A 16,551-nucleotide genomic window follows, 5' to 3' on the forward strand; every position below is an offset into this window, starting at 1 on the left:
TCTGAAGACCTCCAGCGATAGAAAATCCCCCCTTCCTCTTGGCAGTTTGTTCCACTGGTTAATCATATGCACTGTAAAAATTTGCCTTGTTTTAACTGGAACTTATCTGGCTTCAACATCCAGCCACTGGGTCTTGTTCTGCCATAGCAGTAAACAAATCATACCCCTACCCCTTTTGCAGCACAGCCTTACAGGTAGGGCTCTGGATGGGGACTCAGGAGACCCGGATTCTCTTCTCTGCTCAGCTCCTGACCTGCTAAGTGGCCTTAGGCAGGTCATTTTCCCCTCCCCGTGCCTCAGTTTCCCCATCTGTAAAATAGGGATAATGATACTGGTCTCCTTGGTAAAGCATTTTGAGAGCTAAGGATGATAAGAGCTAGGGATTATTGATCAGTGTTTGTATAGTGACAGCTCAGTGGGGTGGTGGGCCTTTCAGGTGCTACCATAATACACATAATAGTGTACAGCACCCAGCACAAGGGGGTCGTGATCTATGATTGGATCTCCTAGGCGCTACCGTAATACACCTAATAAACAATGTGCACACAAGGGGGTCCTGCTCCCATGTTTAAGGCAGATGTATTCAGACTGGACCAGGTGAAGCGAAGGGCTGCTAGGCTGATGAGAGGAATGGAGAAGCTACCTGACGAAAGGTAACTTAAGGCGCTTGGCTTGTTTAACCAAACCAAGGCTGAGAAGAGCTCTGATTGCTCTGTATAAATAAGTCAGACGGATAAACACCAGGGGGAGTTATTTAGGCCTGAAATTAGGCAAAGGTTTCTAACCATCAGAGGAGTGGACCAGCCTCCCACGGCAAGTGTAACAAACCAAACTGGCTTCACGACTCAGCTCGCAGGGATGATCTGATGAGGTCACCTCCAATGACATTCGGGAGGGAGGGCTCTGAGTTACTCCACAGGAGTCTTTCCCAGGTGTCCGCCTAGTGGGTCTCACACACAGGCTCAGGGGACCAAATGATCATCTTATTTTGGGTGAGGCAGGACTTTCTCCCCCAGATTGGCAGAGATCCTGGGGAGGTTTCACCTTCCTCTGCAGTATGGGACACAGGTCACTTGCTGGTTTGAACTAGTGCAAATGGTGGCTGCTCTGTAACTTAAAGTCTTTAGATCAAGAGTTGATGGGGTCATTAACCCAGCCAGAGTTTAGGGGCATGCTAGAGGAGTGGGTGGGTGAGGGTCTGTGGCCTGTGCTGTCCAAAAGGGTCAGACTAGATGATCATGATGGTCCCTTCTGACCGTAAAGTTTATATGTCTATGAGACTGAGCTTCGAGGTGCTACCATAATACACCTAATAAATAATGTACAGCGCCCAGCACAATGGGGTCCTGGTCCATCAATCGGGCTTCTAGGTGCTACCGTAATATACTTATATGGGTACAAAAACATTATGTAGCCCAGGCCTTAAATCTTCTTCCCTAAAGTCCATGCTGGATACCTTCATGGGGATCAGGCACTGGTGCTTGATCTGAAATCTCAGATTGGCCTGAGCACTGTTTGCGCCCACCTCTGTCTCAGGACTGGCGCCTGGAGCGTCAGTAAACAAGCTGCATGAAGTGTGTACCTAGAATCCCACTGGGGAGGGCCGTGCCTTGCACCAGTAAAGTGATCATCCAGGGGTTAACTGGGTGACCCAGAGTATTATGGGTTAGCCCCATGCTCCACCTCTCCCTTCGTTCCTGTTTAGTTAGAGGGTGGTCCTCCCACCACACCCACGCTGCTGTGATGTGGTTCAACAAAGCAGCAAGCTCCCAGCCTGCAATTCCTGTGCATGGATTTAGTTTGCTTTGCACTGAGCAGTCCCTTCACACACTTGACGAAGAGGGACCTGGTTGTACTCTGGAAGGGGAGTGGGGTCTAACAGCAGGGCCGGCTCCAGCTCTTTTGCCGCCCCAAGCAGCGAAGCAGAAAAAAAAAAGATAAAGCCGCTATCGGCGGCAGCTCTACCTCACCACTTCATTCCTCAGCGGCAATTCAGCGACACGTCCTTCCCTCCGAGACAGAGTGAGGGACCTGCCGCCGAATTCCCGCCGAGGACCCAGACATGCTTCTCCTTTCCATTGGCCGCCCCAAACACTGCTTCCTTTGCTGGTGCCTGGAGCTGGCCCTGTCTAATGGTCAGAGAAGGGGGGACTGGGAGCTGGGACTCCTGGGTTCTATCCCCAGCACTGGGAGGGAAGTGGAGTCTAGTGGTGAAAGTGTGGGGGGCTGGGAGTCAGGATGCTTGGGATCCATTCCTAGCCCTGGAAGGGGAGTGGTATCTAATGGTTAGAGCAGGGGTGCTGTGAGCTAGATCTCCTGGGTTCCATTCCCAGCTTGGGAAGGGGAATTAGATGGAGTGAGTGGGTGCTGGGAGTCAGGAGTTCTGGGATCCATTCTGGGTGGGGAGCTTTGGAGTTTGTTACACACCCAGAACCCCTGCACGGTCTAAAAGATGGGAGGATCCACAAAAGATCGTAACGGTGCATGCACTACCCCTTGGTGGAAGTGCTACATCCTGGAATCCGTGGTACCTACCCCTCACTGCGTGCCAGCCAGCCAGATCACATCTCCTGGGTTTTGCAGTCATGCCAGGGCCTTCTCCCACTATCCCCTTATGGGTTCTGAGATTCAGAAGCACCCGCAGTCGGGTTACTGCGGCTGAGGCTGGCAGCTCATCCGGGAGGCAGAGGGCATGGCCTGAGAGCTGGCAAACTACCGCAGCACATGTGACAATAAGATACCAGGCAGCTGTGTCCAGCTCCGAGCCCCAGACCACCTGCTCCAGGGGGCAGGGGTTGGGAGTCTGCACTCCATAGCTCTGTTCCCAGCTCTGGGAGAGGAGTGGGGTCTAGTGGGCTAGACGAAGGGTGTTGTTGGGTCAGGACTCCTGGGTTCTATTCCTTGCTCTGCCAGGGATTCACTAAGGCAAGTCCCTTCCTGGCTGTGTGCCTCAGTTTCCCCATCTGTAAGGCTGGAGTGATAATACCCACCCTGTGGAGGAGAGGCAGGTTTGGTCTTTTTTTTCAGTACTCTGTGCTCCTCAGCTGGATGGCGCTGAGGCTGGGCCCGGCGCTGGCTGCAATGCCAGCTGCCTGTGCCACCCTGGGATCTGAGCAACAAGGAAGAGAAGCAGTACCAGGCTGCGAAGGCTTGATCATAGAATCAGAGAATATCAGGGTTGGAAGGGACCTCAGGAAGTCACCTAGTCCTACCCCTTGCTCAAAGCAGGGCCAATCCCCAACTAAACCAGGATGCCTGGGGGCTGTTACAGACTGATCTCAATGCCTTCTGGTTATCTACTGAGCAGGGCTGGTGCAGCAGAGGGGAAGGATGGTGCAGTGGGTGTGATGCTCAGCTCACCCGGCTCTTTGGAGCTGTAGGGTTGATTCCTATTGCCCCTGCTGACTCCCTGGGGGAGTAGCTCTGGACCTCAGTTTCCTCATGGCTAAAGCAGGGGTAATGCCCTAGCACTGCTGGGTGTGTTAACGGCAAGGTGCAGGGCATGCAAGTTGTTGATTGTTTGTTTATGTTTTCCGGCATGTACACTCCCCACCCAAGCTCAGGGCCCCAACCAGCTCTGACCTCAGCTTCCTCTGTCTCTAAATAGGCCAGGGCCCAGCAGCATGCACCTGAGATGCGGCCTGATGGGCAGAGATAAACATGGCCCGGGCGCCAAAAGCCCCTGGTCTGCTCCGTTCTGAGAATCCCGACCGCAGCCCGGGGCCCAGGTCCGAGGATGGAATTTTGCTCATGCTATTTTTCACCCAAAACCCCCTCTCCCCACCCCCTCTTTCCTACTCCCCCTTGCCTTCTGAGAACAGCTTCCTCTCTCATGCAGCCGCCTCAGCCGAATCTTGGGCGGTAGTGGATAGAGCAGGGAATGCTGGGAGTCAGGACTCCTGGATTCTGTCCCCAGCTGTGGGAGGAGAGTTGGGTCTAGTGGTTAGAGCAGATTGGCTCAGAGTAAGGACTCCTGTGTTCTTGCCCCAGCTGTGGGAGGAGAGTGGGGTCTAGTGGTTAGAGTAGGGGCCTGGTAGTCAGGACTCCTGTGCTCTATCTCCAGCTGTGGAAGGGAACCAGTGTGAGATTAATTAGACTGTGTGAGCAAGAGAGATGCTTCCCGACCCCTTGTCGTGGGCTACAGAGTGACAACAGACTCAGCCAGTGAGATGTGAGACAAAATGCATGTCATCACCTGGCCTGTTAGAAAGTCAGCGCCTCTGGGTTGATGCATTTGATTCACTAGCAGTTCCCAAACTTTTTTCTGCTGAGGATCCCTTTGGCATCTGACTGACTTTCAGTCCTGGTACTGCCAGAATGCCCCCACAGGCGAGAGAAGGCCCCCGCCAATGAGACCTCTCACACACAGAGTGTGCAAGGTCACAGTGCTGTTTGAGGACAAAAAAGGGTCCGCCATGCATCAGAAGTGCCAGAACACTTTTCTGACATATTCCAGCCCTGGGCTCAAGGGACAGACCCCTGCATAACCCATGGGGGACCCCCTCCACTTTGGGAACCCCTGGATTAAATCATTAAAGAGCCATTGGGTCACAGAGACTGAGAATGACTCTCTAGACTGGTGGTTTGGGCACCCAGGTGGGAAACCAGGGGCCAGCCCCTCTGCTCCAAGGGGTACTTGAATTAGATCCACAATGGAACAGCTTCAACAGAGGAAACTGAGGCATCCCCCCAAATCTCACATAGCTCAGAAATCCTTTCGCTTCTTCAGCTGTGTGTTTTGGGAGGACTGGAACCTCCCACATGGAGGGCCTTGGGCACCCAGGGCCCTTGGTGGATCTGGGTCAAACCAATGGCAGGGTGAGAACCACAATTAGCAAGTGCGAATCACAGCGACAGCTCAGCCAGCAGCCCTGCTTCCCCAGCTGCTCGCCACCTGGTTCTCATCATTCTCAGGCTTGTTATGCTGCCAGCCTCTTACAGAAACTCATTAGCCCTGATCATTGCCAAGCTGGTAGCTACGGGAACAGAACCGATGGGGGCGGTGGGGAGTTAACCAGCCCAGGGATTGTGTCTCCGGTCCCTAGTGTGCAGCTTCAACAGGAAGAGATGTGGGAACCAAATATATCTGCTGAGATCATATGAGGCTGGGGCCGCATTTCCACGGGGCTAGCCAGGGGGCAGGGGCCTTGGCTAATGGTGTAACGTGTGTCGGGGGGCTGGGACTTCAGGGCTGCTGGGTTCTAGACCCAGCTCTGGAAGGTGTGTGGGCTCTAGTGAGTCAAGCAGGAAGGTGGGACTCCTGGATTCTGGCCAAGGGAATGTGGTCTGGTTTACGATCTGGTTTGGTAGAGCACTGGACTAGGAGGAGTCAGGACTCCTGGGTTCTATTTGAAGGTGCTGGGGATGAGACTCTGGGCTAAGGGTCAGAGGAAGGGAAGTGGGAACCAGGATTCCTGGGTTCTAGCCCACAGCTCTAGGGGCGAGTGAGTTAGGGCAAGAGGATGAGTTGTCAGTGAATCAGCTCCATGCTGTGGTCTATCTCCCCGGGAAATAGGTCCGGTGGATGTGGTGAGGTGCCACCAGGAGTCCAACTCCATCTCCCTGAGACCACGACAAGAGGTCGAGTGGCTGGCTCCTCCTGCCCAGCTTCTCCCAGCAGGGGGTGCTGTAGGCAGTGGGGCAGGAGCCCTGGCTGTTGGGGGAGCTCTCAGCTCCTCCAGTCCCTGTTGCTTGCAGAGAGGACTCAGTTTCACCACCTCTGCTCTTGCATCTTACAGCCTCTGCCCTGTGCGCTGAGAAACTGACTGCGGCTAGGATGAGACCTACTCCGCGTAGCACGCCCTGGAGTCCACCCACAAGGGAAACCTCCCCACACCCTCTAGCTCCTAACTGCCCCGCCCACCTCAGTGCTGCCCCCTGTTGGCCCAGCAGCAGAATGGCTGATGTTGCGGCTTCATTTCTCAGCCGCATTGATCACCTCCCCTATTTACCCAGAATTACCATCCAGCCTGGAAATGCAGAGGGGAAGAGTTCAATTCCCCCCATGCTACCCCCCCCCCAAAAAATTAATTGAAAAGAGAAAAACAACCGGCGGGGAGGGGTGAAAAATTCTCCAAATGTTCATTTAGTGGTGTTTAAAATTGACCCAATTTTGGGTTGTGGGGGGGGGGGTTGGTTTTTGGGTTTTTTGCTGCCTCCATTTTCTATTCTGCTCCAACCCCCTTGGAAGTTTTTTTTTAATGAGATCTTCTAATTAACATCTGGTTTTTCAGCAAGAAAAATGGGATCTGAGGAAAAAAGTCAAAAAAGAGATAAAGATAAGATGTGAAGGGGAAGGAAACCACAAGGGGGAAAGGAAAGAAAAAATATTAAAAGGCTAATTTATTTTTTGCAATTTCAGCTTCCCCCCCCCCGACACACACACACACACAGAAAAATTCCAGACTTTTTTAATCAAAAAAGCCACTTTTTAAAAATGAGCCATTTCTGACCCATTCGCTCCTTTCCTGGTCTCTAACTGCTCAGCTTTGCCCCTCTGGCTGAGCCAACAGGATATGATTTTTTGGCCTGAAAGCCTCGACTTCATTAGCAATGTGGCATGATGCAATCGGCTCTACATCCCCAGCCTGTTCCCTGGTCTGCTCAGAGCGGTAGATGCTGTGAGGAGTGGAATGGAACAGAGGCGTCTGCCAGGCGCAAAGGCCTCAAACCACATCGGCTGCCAGCTACGGGTCAGGAAGACGGGAAAGCGTTGTGCAATTGGGAAGCGTTGCTGTCAAAGGTGGGTGGGGGGTGGGAGGCGGGGGTTGGGTCCCAACCCTTCCAGCTCATGGGATTTAGAGCTTTGCCATCGCCAGATGAGAAAAAGTTAATGCCGTGCAACCCTCACAAGAGAGTTGGCATTGTCCCTTTTATATGTGGGGAAACTGAGGCACAGAGGGGTTTCCCACACACCCAGCACTTTTGCTTCCACACTACAGCACCCAGCCATCCCTACAGAACCCCCTGCTGGGAGGGGACAGAACTGGAGTAGCTGGAAGCTCTGAACGCAGCTCGTGCTCGGCAATATTCCCAATACTCTGATATTAAATCACTTTTACAGGGAAGCATGATTACAAGCCTGATCCAAACCCCCAAGCCGCCACCATGTAAGTTAAAGCAGAATTCCCCTCTAAATAGTCAGCAGCAGTACTAGGTTGCATGTCACTCTGCCGCCGTCACGTGTGGGCAGCATTGTTTCCACAGAACCATTGCATTGCAATGGCCTGCTGGGAACTGGACTCCCACTCATTCTGGGAACTTCAGGGGAAGGGATGCTAAACCTTTCAGTGTGTGCCCCCTCTGCCACCAATCCTTGCATCACAGCAATGCTTCGAGTGCCCAAGCAAAAGCAAGAGCCCCAACATCCCAGGCACTGTACAGACACATAGCAAGCAACATAAAGAGCTTACAGTCTGAACAAGGGGACGGATTGTTCTCCCTATTCAACAGCTAGGGAAACTGAGGCACAGGGTGGAGAAGCTTCTTGCCCAAGCAAATGAAGCCAGGAGTCTTACATTGGAGCTCACATTGTCACCGCTAGGGATGTGGTTAGCTTTGTGTGGGTTGTTGTGTAGACTTCCCTTGTTATTGTTTAGGAGGGAGCGAGGAGGTGGCGCTGACGCAGAGACAGAGAGAGAGATGCCTCTGGCCTTGAGCTCATGTCAGTTTCCACCAAAGAGGGTGGAAGGATATGTGCATCTGGGGCTGTGACCGCAGCGCCTGTCTCCATCTCCTCCCTGCTGTGCAGGGAGCTCCCCTGTGATGGGTAGGCTGGGGCCCTGATGTCACACCCTTGAGCTGAGGTGCCAAGTGCGTCAGGCTGTGATGTACCATGATAAGCCAGTTCCAAACCTGAGGGCCAGGTGAGGGGACACATCGGTCATGTGTTCACCACTCGGGAACGGTTCAAAGCAGTGTTAGAGGGCCTATTCTTTCACCCTCCCACTTCCCTGCTCCTTCTCGCAACGATCCCCAAAGTCCGAAGGTGCAAACAATTCGATGTTTATTGGGGTGAACTTCCAGAAAGCTTAATCCAAGTTCCTTTTTCCTTATTTTCGAATCCCAACTTACTTCCTGTCTGCCCCTAATTTATATAGTAAGATTCTCAGCTACACCTTAACCAATCATTCTACTGAAATCTATCTAGCCAGTCCTAATAGATTGTAATGTACTTCTCTAACCAATTATATCCCACTACCCTAATTAACTTACACCTAGCAAAATTAATTATACGGCAGACAGAAACAATAAGAGAACCGGACAGCTTAACAAGAGAAAAGTGTCAAGTATTGCGGGGGAAGCCGTGTTAGTCTGTATCCACAAAAGAGGAGTCCGGTGGCTCCTTAAAGACTAACAGATTTTGCCCAAATAAAGATGAAACATACAGAACTGAGGGTTTCACAACCACAGCTAGTGAGAAGTGATTTCTTGCCAGACTAAGTTTTCTTTAACGGTCTTTATCTGGTGATGACAGGCATTATCAGGACAGGACTGTATTCCTAACAGCCCAATACCACCTTATTTCAATGAGACTAGTTTGGAATTTGAGGATGTGACCGGCTTATGATTGCCCCTGCTGCCTAGCCAAAGCCCTTAGCCCAGGGGTGGCCAACCTGATCCTGAGAAGGAGCCAGAATTTACTAGTGTACATTGCCAAAGAGCCACAGTGATACGTCAGCAGCCCCCCATCATCTCTCCTACCCTGCTCCCAGCGCCTCCCACTCACTGGCAGCCCCACCAATCAGCGCCTCCCCCTCCCTCCCTGCACCTCCCGATCAACTGTTGGGTAACCTCCTATGGATGGACCATAAGAGGACCACAACTCTGGAATGTCACTCAAGTTTTAAAGTAGGAAAAAAACCTCCAGAAGGTTGGGAGAAGTAGCCATGGGGTAGATTCTGCTCTCTTTTACCCCAGGGCAGCTGTGGAGCAACTCCATACAATGCAATGAAGTTGCTCCGATTTGCACCAAGATAACAAGAACAATTTTGAATCTTTTTTCGATGGGTGAGTGGAAGAGGGCAGAGCAAAGGATTCCTTTGGGAGTTAGCTCTGTCCCTCACCATGGGATGGCGGAGACCAACATTTTCAGCAGCAGGCACTGAATTTAGCAGCCAACTGTGAAAATCAGGCCCTTGGTGTCTAAGTGGTCAGCACCCACGGCTCCAACTGAGGTCACTTCTTAAGCGTTAAGCTCAAGATCCATCTGGTTGGAGATGTAGAAGCAAAGGTACCAGTAAAAGTTTTGGCCATGTGACAAACTTACAAAGCCGCATAGGCTCCATCTCCCCAGACCAATCCAGGGCTATTCATTACTGGACTTAGTTCTTTAGATCTAAGGCCAAACTGAATTTTAACCGACCACCGGGCGATAGCGGAGAAAGGCTGGGTTAGACAGTGCGGCTTTTTCCAAAGGATGGAAACATCTGCTGGATAATTAACACAGAAAAGCAGATTCTGATCTGCCTCAACTCACATCCCTCCTTCCAATAGTACGACTGGAGAGTTGGGCCCAAAAGGATCAAAGAAACCAGATTATAAAATACAGTGCACGCTCATGAGGACCTCGAGTATAAATAGTTTATTATTGATGGACACGTCCATTTTAACTGCTGTATCAAAATAAATAAGCAATGTAAAGTGCATACTAAATATATAGTATATATATTCCAGAAGTGTTTTTACAAAACAAGTTAGAGCATATATGACAATAATACACCTGAGTCTTAGCTCTTCCCATGCACGTGGTTCGAGCCTTATTTAAATAAATGAGAACAAGTTATATCCAGCCACCAGAGAACAAGTGTCCTAAAATCAAAGGTTCTCTGCCTATGGGGTCACACCCTTTTACACTCCTTAGGACGAGAGGAAAGGGAATTCCTAGATGCTTTTTGTAAAGGATGGAAAAGCTTAAGAAACTACTCCTCTAAACTCACTCATGACTGAGTTTACATTAGTTCTTGTGGGTTAATCCACTGGTTGGAAATAAAAATGTATTGCTAATAAATACTTAAACTGTATAGTCATATATTAAATATACCCCAGTATGGAGGAAGAAAATGCATACATCTGAATGTCAGACAAGCTTTCACAGACAGTGTATTAAAAACACACGGGTCTGGAACCACTGTTGCTTTACCTAAGGGGTTCGGAAGAGCATGAGTGCAAGAGAACAGCATTGAGCTATGGAAGTCTTTATTCCAGAAGTGCAAAGTCCCTCCAGCTCCAGCTGAAGTCAAGGTGAGCTGCAGTCTCATCTCCTTTAATAAAAAGATCAGGGCCCCAATAACTTAGGAGCCAGCACTGCTCACTTTCTGCGTGCAGAATAGTATCTTACTCTGAGTAATGCTAATGCAGTGATAGACCCGAGCCTTTGAGAAGTGCAGTTTGAAGTCAAGTTATTGGCATGACTGTAGTTCTCTGTGCAGGGGTTACCAATCCCAAGCATTCAAAATATCACAAGTCAGGCTGCACCAAAATTGTGCGCTTGGCTGAAAAAAAATCAGGAGATTTTAAAAGGATATAAATAAAATTGGAATTAGTTTTATTTGCTTTCTGGATTTTGCACTTTAGAGGGCCACTTTTTTCCAGCATTTCTCCACAAACTAGAGCTAGGATTGATTTCTGTTAAAACGATTCCTGAGACGTTGATGCATTCACATGACACCAGAGCCTGGGGCTTTAAGAAAAGGACTAAATATCCTAAGACTCGTGATAAAGTCATGAAACTTGGCAACTGTTGTATCTGCTAATTTAAGCATCTCTAAATTGCTTTAAAAATAATCACAATCTTCTTAAATAACTCAGGAAGCCTCCCGTGAAAGCTCTTGCGACCCCCGGCCAAGTGACTATTAGGGATTAAATACGTTTTTTAATAATCTCATTTACGCTGTTTACACGTCACTCAGATTGTACAGTGGAAACCCGCTAGTCAATTTCCACCCTGAGCTAACACCACAACCAGGAAATGGAAATTGACGAGACATTGTGCTAGTGAGTAAGACCCAATTTTAGGAGCATGGCAGAAGGCTGCTTAAATTCTAAACGGACTCTTTCCAATTAAGTTTCAAACAGATGCATTTTCATAAGTGTATTTTTAGTAGTAAATTTTTGGGGGGAGGGGCCACACAGATGCTGACACTCTCTGCTTTAAGATACATAATCCCAGAATGCAAAATATAATGAGTAGGCAAACATCCTCTTGTAACAAATCTGTTGCCTCTCAGGGCTTCATGGTGACAAGCTCAGATAGATCTCAGACCTTTCTACTCCAGAAGAACAGGCCTCAATCTACTTCTACTAAAAGAGAATCTCCAGTAGCTTTCAGCAATATAGGGCCTATGACACATGACTGAGCAGTTGCAATGCCAGCCAACAGTGGGCAATGGCTAAACCACACTGATCAGCACCATACACTAGCCACCATAAGACCAAAGGGATGGCCTAATACCACGTGCAGCAATGATCGGATAATCACAATGCTGACAGTCACAGGAATTATTACATCAATATTAAGGTTGCTGTGTGCCCCAATGGAAATATTTCTGTCCATGTCAACATTAAAGCAACCCCCACGCACAAATAAAAAAAAAAACAGCACCTTTCATTCAATCTCCCAGTTGCTTACAATAAATTACAGAATGTTAAAGAAACACATCATAATAAATATCACTGATCGCTAAAAACAGACCCACGCCAGTTCTTCGGTGTGGCAAGCGTGCCTCACAGTGTGTTCCTTCCCTTTCAGTCCTGCTTCAAATGGAAACCAGCTGTCGCCACTCAAAGCGACAGTATCGTGCCAAAACTAGCAACACACCGTGTTTTCCCAGTGTCTGCTGCTGGTTGTTACCCTGGGAATTTTGCTAGGTGGAATCTACCCTCCACAACCTCTAGCAGAGAGTCCGAGAGAACCAAAGACGATATACTGACTGCCACTCCCACCGCAGAGGTCCTTGCTCCCACCTACTGGTCTGCTGACTCGGCAGAACTAGGTAGCTTAAAGAGGCCAAAGAAGTTGTCTTTTTTGTCGGTTTGGTCCAGCTGCCAGTTCTCAATGTCTGTTTTATTAGTGTCCATCTTCACATAGAGCAAGTCGCCTTTTTTCAGAGGTCGCAGAACCGCCGAGAACTTGGACATGGTTTCTTCAAAATTGGAGGACAAATGCAGAGAGATGGTCAAAACAGGGCTGCGGGTGCCCCTGGACTGCCGGTAGATGATCAGTTTGACTGTTTGCGGCTTGCTGCAAGATAACTTATCACCAACGCATTTGACAGCAAGCTGGGCATAGATAAAATAGAGGCCGCCGACCTTCACCTCCAGCGTGTGCAAAATGTGGTCGTAGTCGAAGTGGGAGCTCAAAACCACTCCATCAATACCCTGGAGATGATCGAACTCCATTACACTGTCCTTGATTACAGCTGCAGAAACAGGGTAGAAGAGGGAAGGCATGTTAGTCATCTTTGAAGAGGCGGGGATAAAGACTCAGTTTCCCCAGCTGCGAAATGGGGAGAATGATCACGCTCTTTGCAAAGCCCTGATGAAAAGGGCGATAGAAGAGCTGAGGCCTGCGAAGTACGGCAGTGCGCGAGTGACCTGGCTAGTCAACGCGTGCACCACAGTGACCTCTGCTGGATGGATTCTTAACTGCTCAACTGTGTGTCCGGCTCTGCACTGACTGACAAGAGCTAATGAGAGATTCTCCTTTAGCGGCAGGGGTTGTCTAACCACTAGACAACACATCCTCACCCCAATCCTCAGCTCATGGATTTCTCCATGCAGGATGGTGCCATCCTACTGCAGAGCCCTGTGTTATGTCGACCTGCGATCCAGCCCCAGTACGAGCTCATGGATCCGAGCCAGGGGGCTTTACAGGCATTCCCCCACGCTGGGACTGCTGCCTTATGACTTCTCCGCATCTGGTTTTAATTTTGCAAGCAGTGAAACCATTTCCTTCCTGCTCCCATAGGCAGGAGAAGGTCACGTGCTGCAGAATACGCTGTCACGACTCATGTCAATCTAGTGGTCTGGACTCTTGTTCGCATGAGCCATGAACAATGTATTCAGAGCTGAAGCACTCTCTAGGGTCCGCTGCTGGCAACACAGCCTAGATTTCTATCTTCACGGCCTTCTCTTTATGCTCTGCCTTAACGGAGCCTTTAGGCAGAGTCAGTATCCTATATGGTCACAGCGCCCCATTTCTAGACTCTCTACTGGATTCTCCCAAGCATGTGTAACCAAGACAACTGTCATTGACTCTAGGAGGGGTGAGGTGCTCCTGAAATATACAGCAGCAAGCAATCACTGCTAGGAGAGAAAAAGCCACAATTCACTCTTTGGAGGCTGGGAAATATACCCACACAGCTTTGTAATGATGCATTTGTCCAAGTCAGGAGGCTGGAGAACCCCCCAGCGTTCTAGTGGTTAGGTGAAATACCAAATCAGCCCCACCTCACCATCTGTTTTATGGCTCTTTCACCCAGAGAGATCTCAAAAGCACTCACTGCTGGACTTCACCAGCTTTATACTTCAGAATCACTTCTGTCTCCCATGGAAATGCTGCCACCTCTGGGGTGGAGCAGAACAGATTTACAAATGATTTAGGTCACCTCCCTAAATCATCCATTGTGCCCTTGAATTTAACAATCATTGTCTTACGCCTTCCTCCTACACCATCCTTCATGTCTGAACGCTTCACAATACTCCTGTGACAGCCACCCAGCAGTTTCAGAGAGGAAGCAAATGGGGGATCTCACTTATCCAATGGAAAGTATGTCTGTGGTTTAGGTCAGCAGAATATAACTAGAGTGTGAATTTAGTCAAGACAGTGAAGGTAGCACCCTACTCCCTGTACGGGATTTTTGCCTAAAGGAGCAGGAGTAGACAAGAATTGGGCTTGGCATTGCATCAAAAGCGTAATGTGGTCTGGGGTTCTGGCTTAGAGGCTAGAGCACCCCTGATTAAATGAAGAACAGGAGCATTTGTGGCACCTTAGAGACCAACAAAAGTATTTGAGCATAAGCTTTTGTGGGCTACACAACCCACTTCTTCAGATGCAAACCCAAAACCTGATTAAATGAACACTGGCTCAGTTGGATGGGAGTCCAGCTCAAACCCGCTTAGATCTGCAGCATGCCAGAGACAGATTTCCCTACTGTACAAACAGTATGAGTTTTGGAGTCTCCTTTGATGGACAGATGAGGTGGAGCATGGGGAATTATCCAGCCCATTGGTATCCTGCCACAGGCAGACAGCAGATGCATTGGTTTATGTACGTCAACAATGCAAATGACATATCAGTCTCCCATCCCAGACCCTCAACAGTATTTAGGTCCCCAAACTCCCATTTTTCCCCCTTCAGGAAAGGGAAAACAGGAGCCATTAATGTCAAGTAACTGTAAAATACTCACCACTCGTGGGCATCATCTGGGCACCAGCCTCCTGAAAAGAGGAAAAGAGAGGATTTGTTTTACAAAAAAAGATGCACTTGACAATGCTCAGAGACCAGTTGTTTTCTGCAAGGGTCAGACAAAATACTATTTCTCTTCCCCCTTCCCCAATGCCAGCCCCAACACCTTAGTGAATATGACAGCACCAACTAGAGAATTTAAATTAGACCCAACGGACATAGACTCAAAAGCAGGACCCGAGTGCATGCAAACTTTTGGGGAAGTTGAGATGCAGAACTTGAGAGCCAAGATGCTGTCAGCTGGGAAAGAAAAGGACTTTCCAGCGGCCTGACGGTCACACAGAGTGACATTTTGCAAAGGCGGGCACTGGGGTTTCTGGGCTGTTGTTTTCCTGTGACGTCCCAGGCCTGGTTTTCAAGTTATGCCTGCAGCTGCTGTTGATGTCAGTTTGTGTCGCAAGTACCCAGCACCTCTAGAAATTGGGTCCCACGGTGGCAAGTCGATCCCTGGGTTAAATGGAGTCCCAGTCATAGGTGATGGAACTAGGGGTGCTGCTCCCAGCTTGAAGAGGTTTCCATTACATACAAGATTTACAGTTTGGGTCAGTGGCTCTCAGCATCACCCACTATCCTAAGTGTTCCAGCACCTCTGCTCCCAGTCCTGCTTAGCTGGCAGGATCTGCGGCGAAACCTAAAACAACTACTTGCAGCTGACAGAAGATTTAGGGCTCAAAGTGTCACATCCCTAAATCACCCACTGTGCCCTAAAATTAAGAATCAGCTACCTCACACCATCCTTCTCCCTCAGCTGTAGCATCTGAACACTGCCCAGTACTCCTGTGACATAGGAGAATGGGGAAACTGAGGCAGGGAGATGAAGTGACTTGCTCAGAGTCACACAGACAGTCTGTGGCAGAGCTGGGAATTCAACGCAGGTCTCCCACCGCCCAGGCCAGGACCCTACCCCCTAGGCCACCCTTCCTCAGCGTACAGCTCCTTGCTTGTGAGGAGATTAAGCAGTGGCTTTCCAATCAGTGCACTTGGGTATTTACACCTAAAGTGTTGGAGAGGGTTCTCCGAAGGTCTAGTATGGAAAGTGGGAGAGGGGGACCCCACAGGGAAGGGAGACAGACAGCGAACCAAGAGGAGAGACTCTACCCCCACACCCACAGAGCCCACCCGGCTGGGCCAGGCAAACAGACCCTCCTCTCCCCAGAGAGACAGATCCCCAGGCTGCCAGGAACAGACAGGCAGAAGGGGAGGGGGGACTTCCCTAGCCAGACACAGAGACCCCTGCCTTGTGGGCAGGGAGACAGAAGGGGGCCCCGGTCGCTGGGGCAGACAGACGGGACCGTGGGCTGGACAGACGTCTCCCCGCCACCCTCTTTACCTTTCTCATTCTGGACGAGGCTAGGGGAGCCTCCGGGGTCTCCAGCGGCCGGGGCAGGACCCTCCAGGCCGAGAACAAGGCGAGCGCCAGGAACGCTGCGCCCAGGGCGCACAGCCCCAGCAGCAGGCACCAGTCCAGGCTCCGACAGGGGCAGGCGCGTTTGGAGCCGGCCTGGAGGAGGCTCTCGGGGTCCTGGCTGCGCTCTGGAGCCGTCATGGGGGCAGGCGGCTGCTCCCTCCGAGCTGGGGCTGGGGTCCGGGGCAGGAATGAGCCAGCGGCGCCCGGCGCCCGGCGCTTTATAGGCGCGGGGCGGACCCGGGAGGGAGGCGCCGAGGGAAGCGGGAGCGCGGCTGAGAATTTCCACTGACAGCACCGGGGCCAGGAAAGGAAAGAGCTGCGGGGAAAGTAACCCGCTCATCATGGGGACCGGAGACAGACAGAAAAGGGATGAGGACGAAAGACTTGACGAGTGTGAAAGGAAGAGGGGAGAAGCGAGAGAGGAGGTGTTAGTGTGAAAGAGAGAAAAGCCTGAGATGGTGGGGGGTCGGCAGCCCTTCAGCGGTGCTGTGCCGGGTCTTCACTTGTTCACCCTGATTTCAGGTTCCAGGTGCCAGTAACACATTGTGACGTTTCTAGAAAGTCTCTTTCTCTAAGTCGATAATATAGAACTAAACCATTGCTGTGTGTAAAGTAAATAAGGCTTTAAAAAGGGTTAAGAAGCTTCATTTAAAATTAAATTGCAGAGCCCCCCAGA

The 16,551-nt window shown here is 50.3% G+C and overlaps 1 protein-coding gene across 1 annotated transcript; it reads right to left on the reverse strand.

Moving 5' to 3' along the window:
• Positions 1-9,612: 9,612 nt before the first annotated feature.
• On the reverse strand, positions 9,613-16,013 carry LOC115643429. Its single transcript, XM_030547459.1, has 3 exons — positions 15,798-16,013; positions 14,409-14,439; positions 9,613-12,419 (listed from the first exon to the last, which is right to left on the reverse strand). The coding sequence occupies exons 1-3, from the start codon at positions 16,011-16,013 to the stop codon at positions 11,965-11,967; spliced, it is 702 nt and encodes a 233-aa protein (XP_030403319.1). The 3' UTR covers positions 9,613-11,964.
• Positions 16,014-16,551: the final 538 nt, after the last annotated feature.

The sequence above is a fragment of the Gopherus evgoodei genome, unplaced genomic scaffold, assembly GCF_007399415.2.
Source record: "Gopherus evgoodei ecotype Sinaloan lineage unplaced genomic scaffold, rGopEvg1_v1.p scaffold_59_arrow_ctg1, whole genome shotgun sequence".
NCBI lineage: Eukaryota > Metazoa > Chordata > Testudines > Testudinidae > Gopherus > Gopherus evgoodei.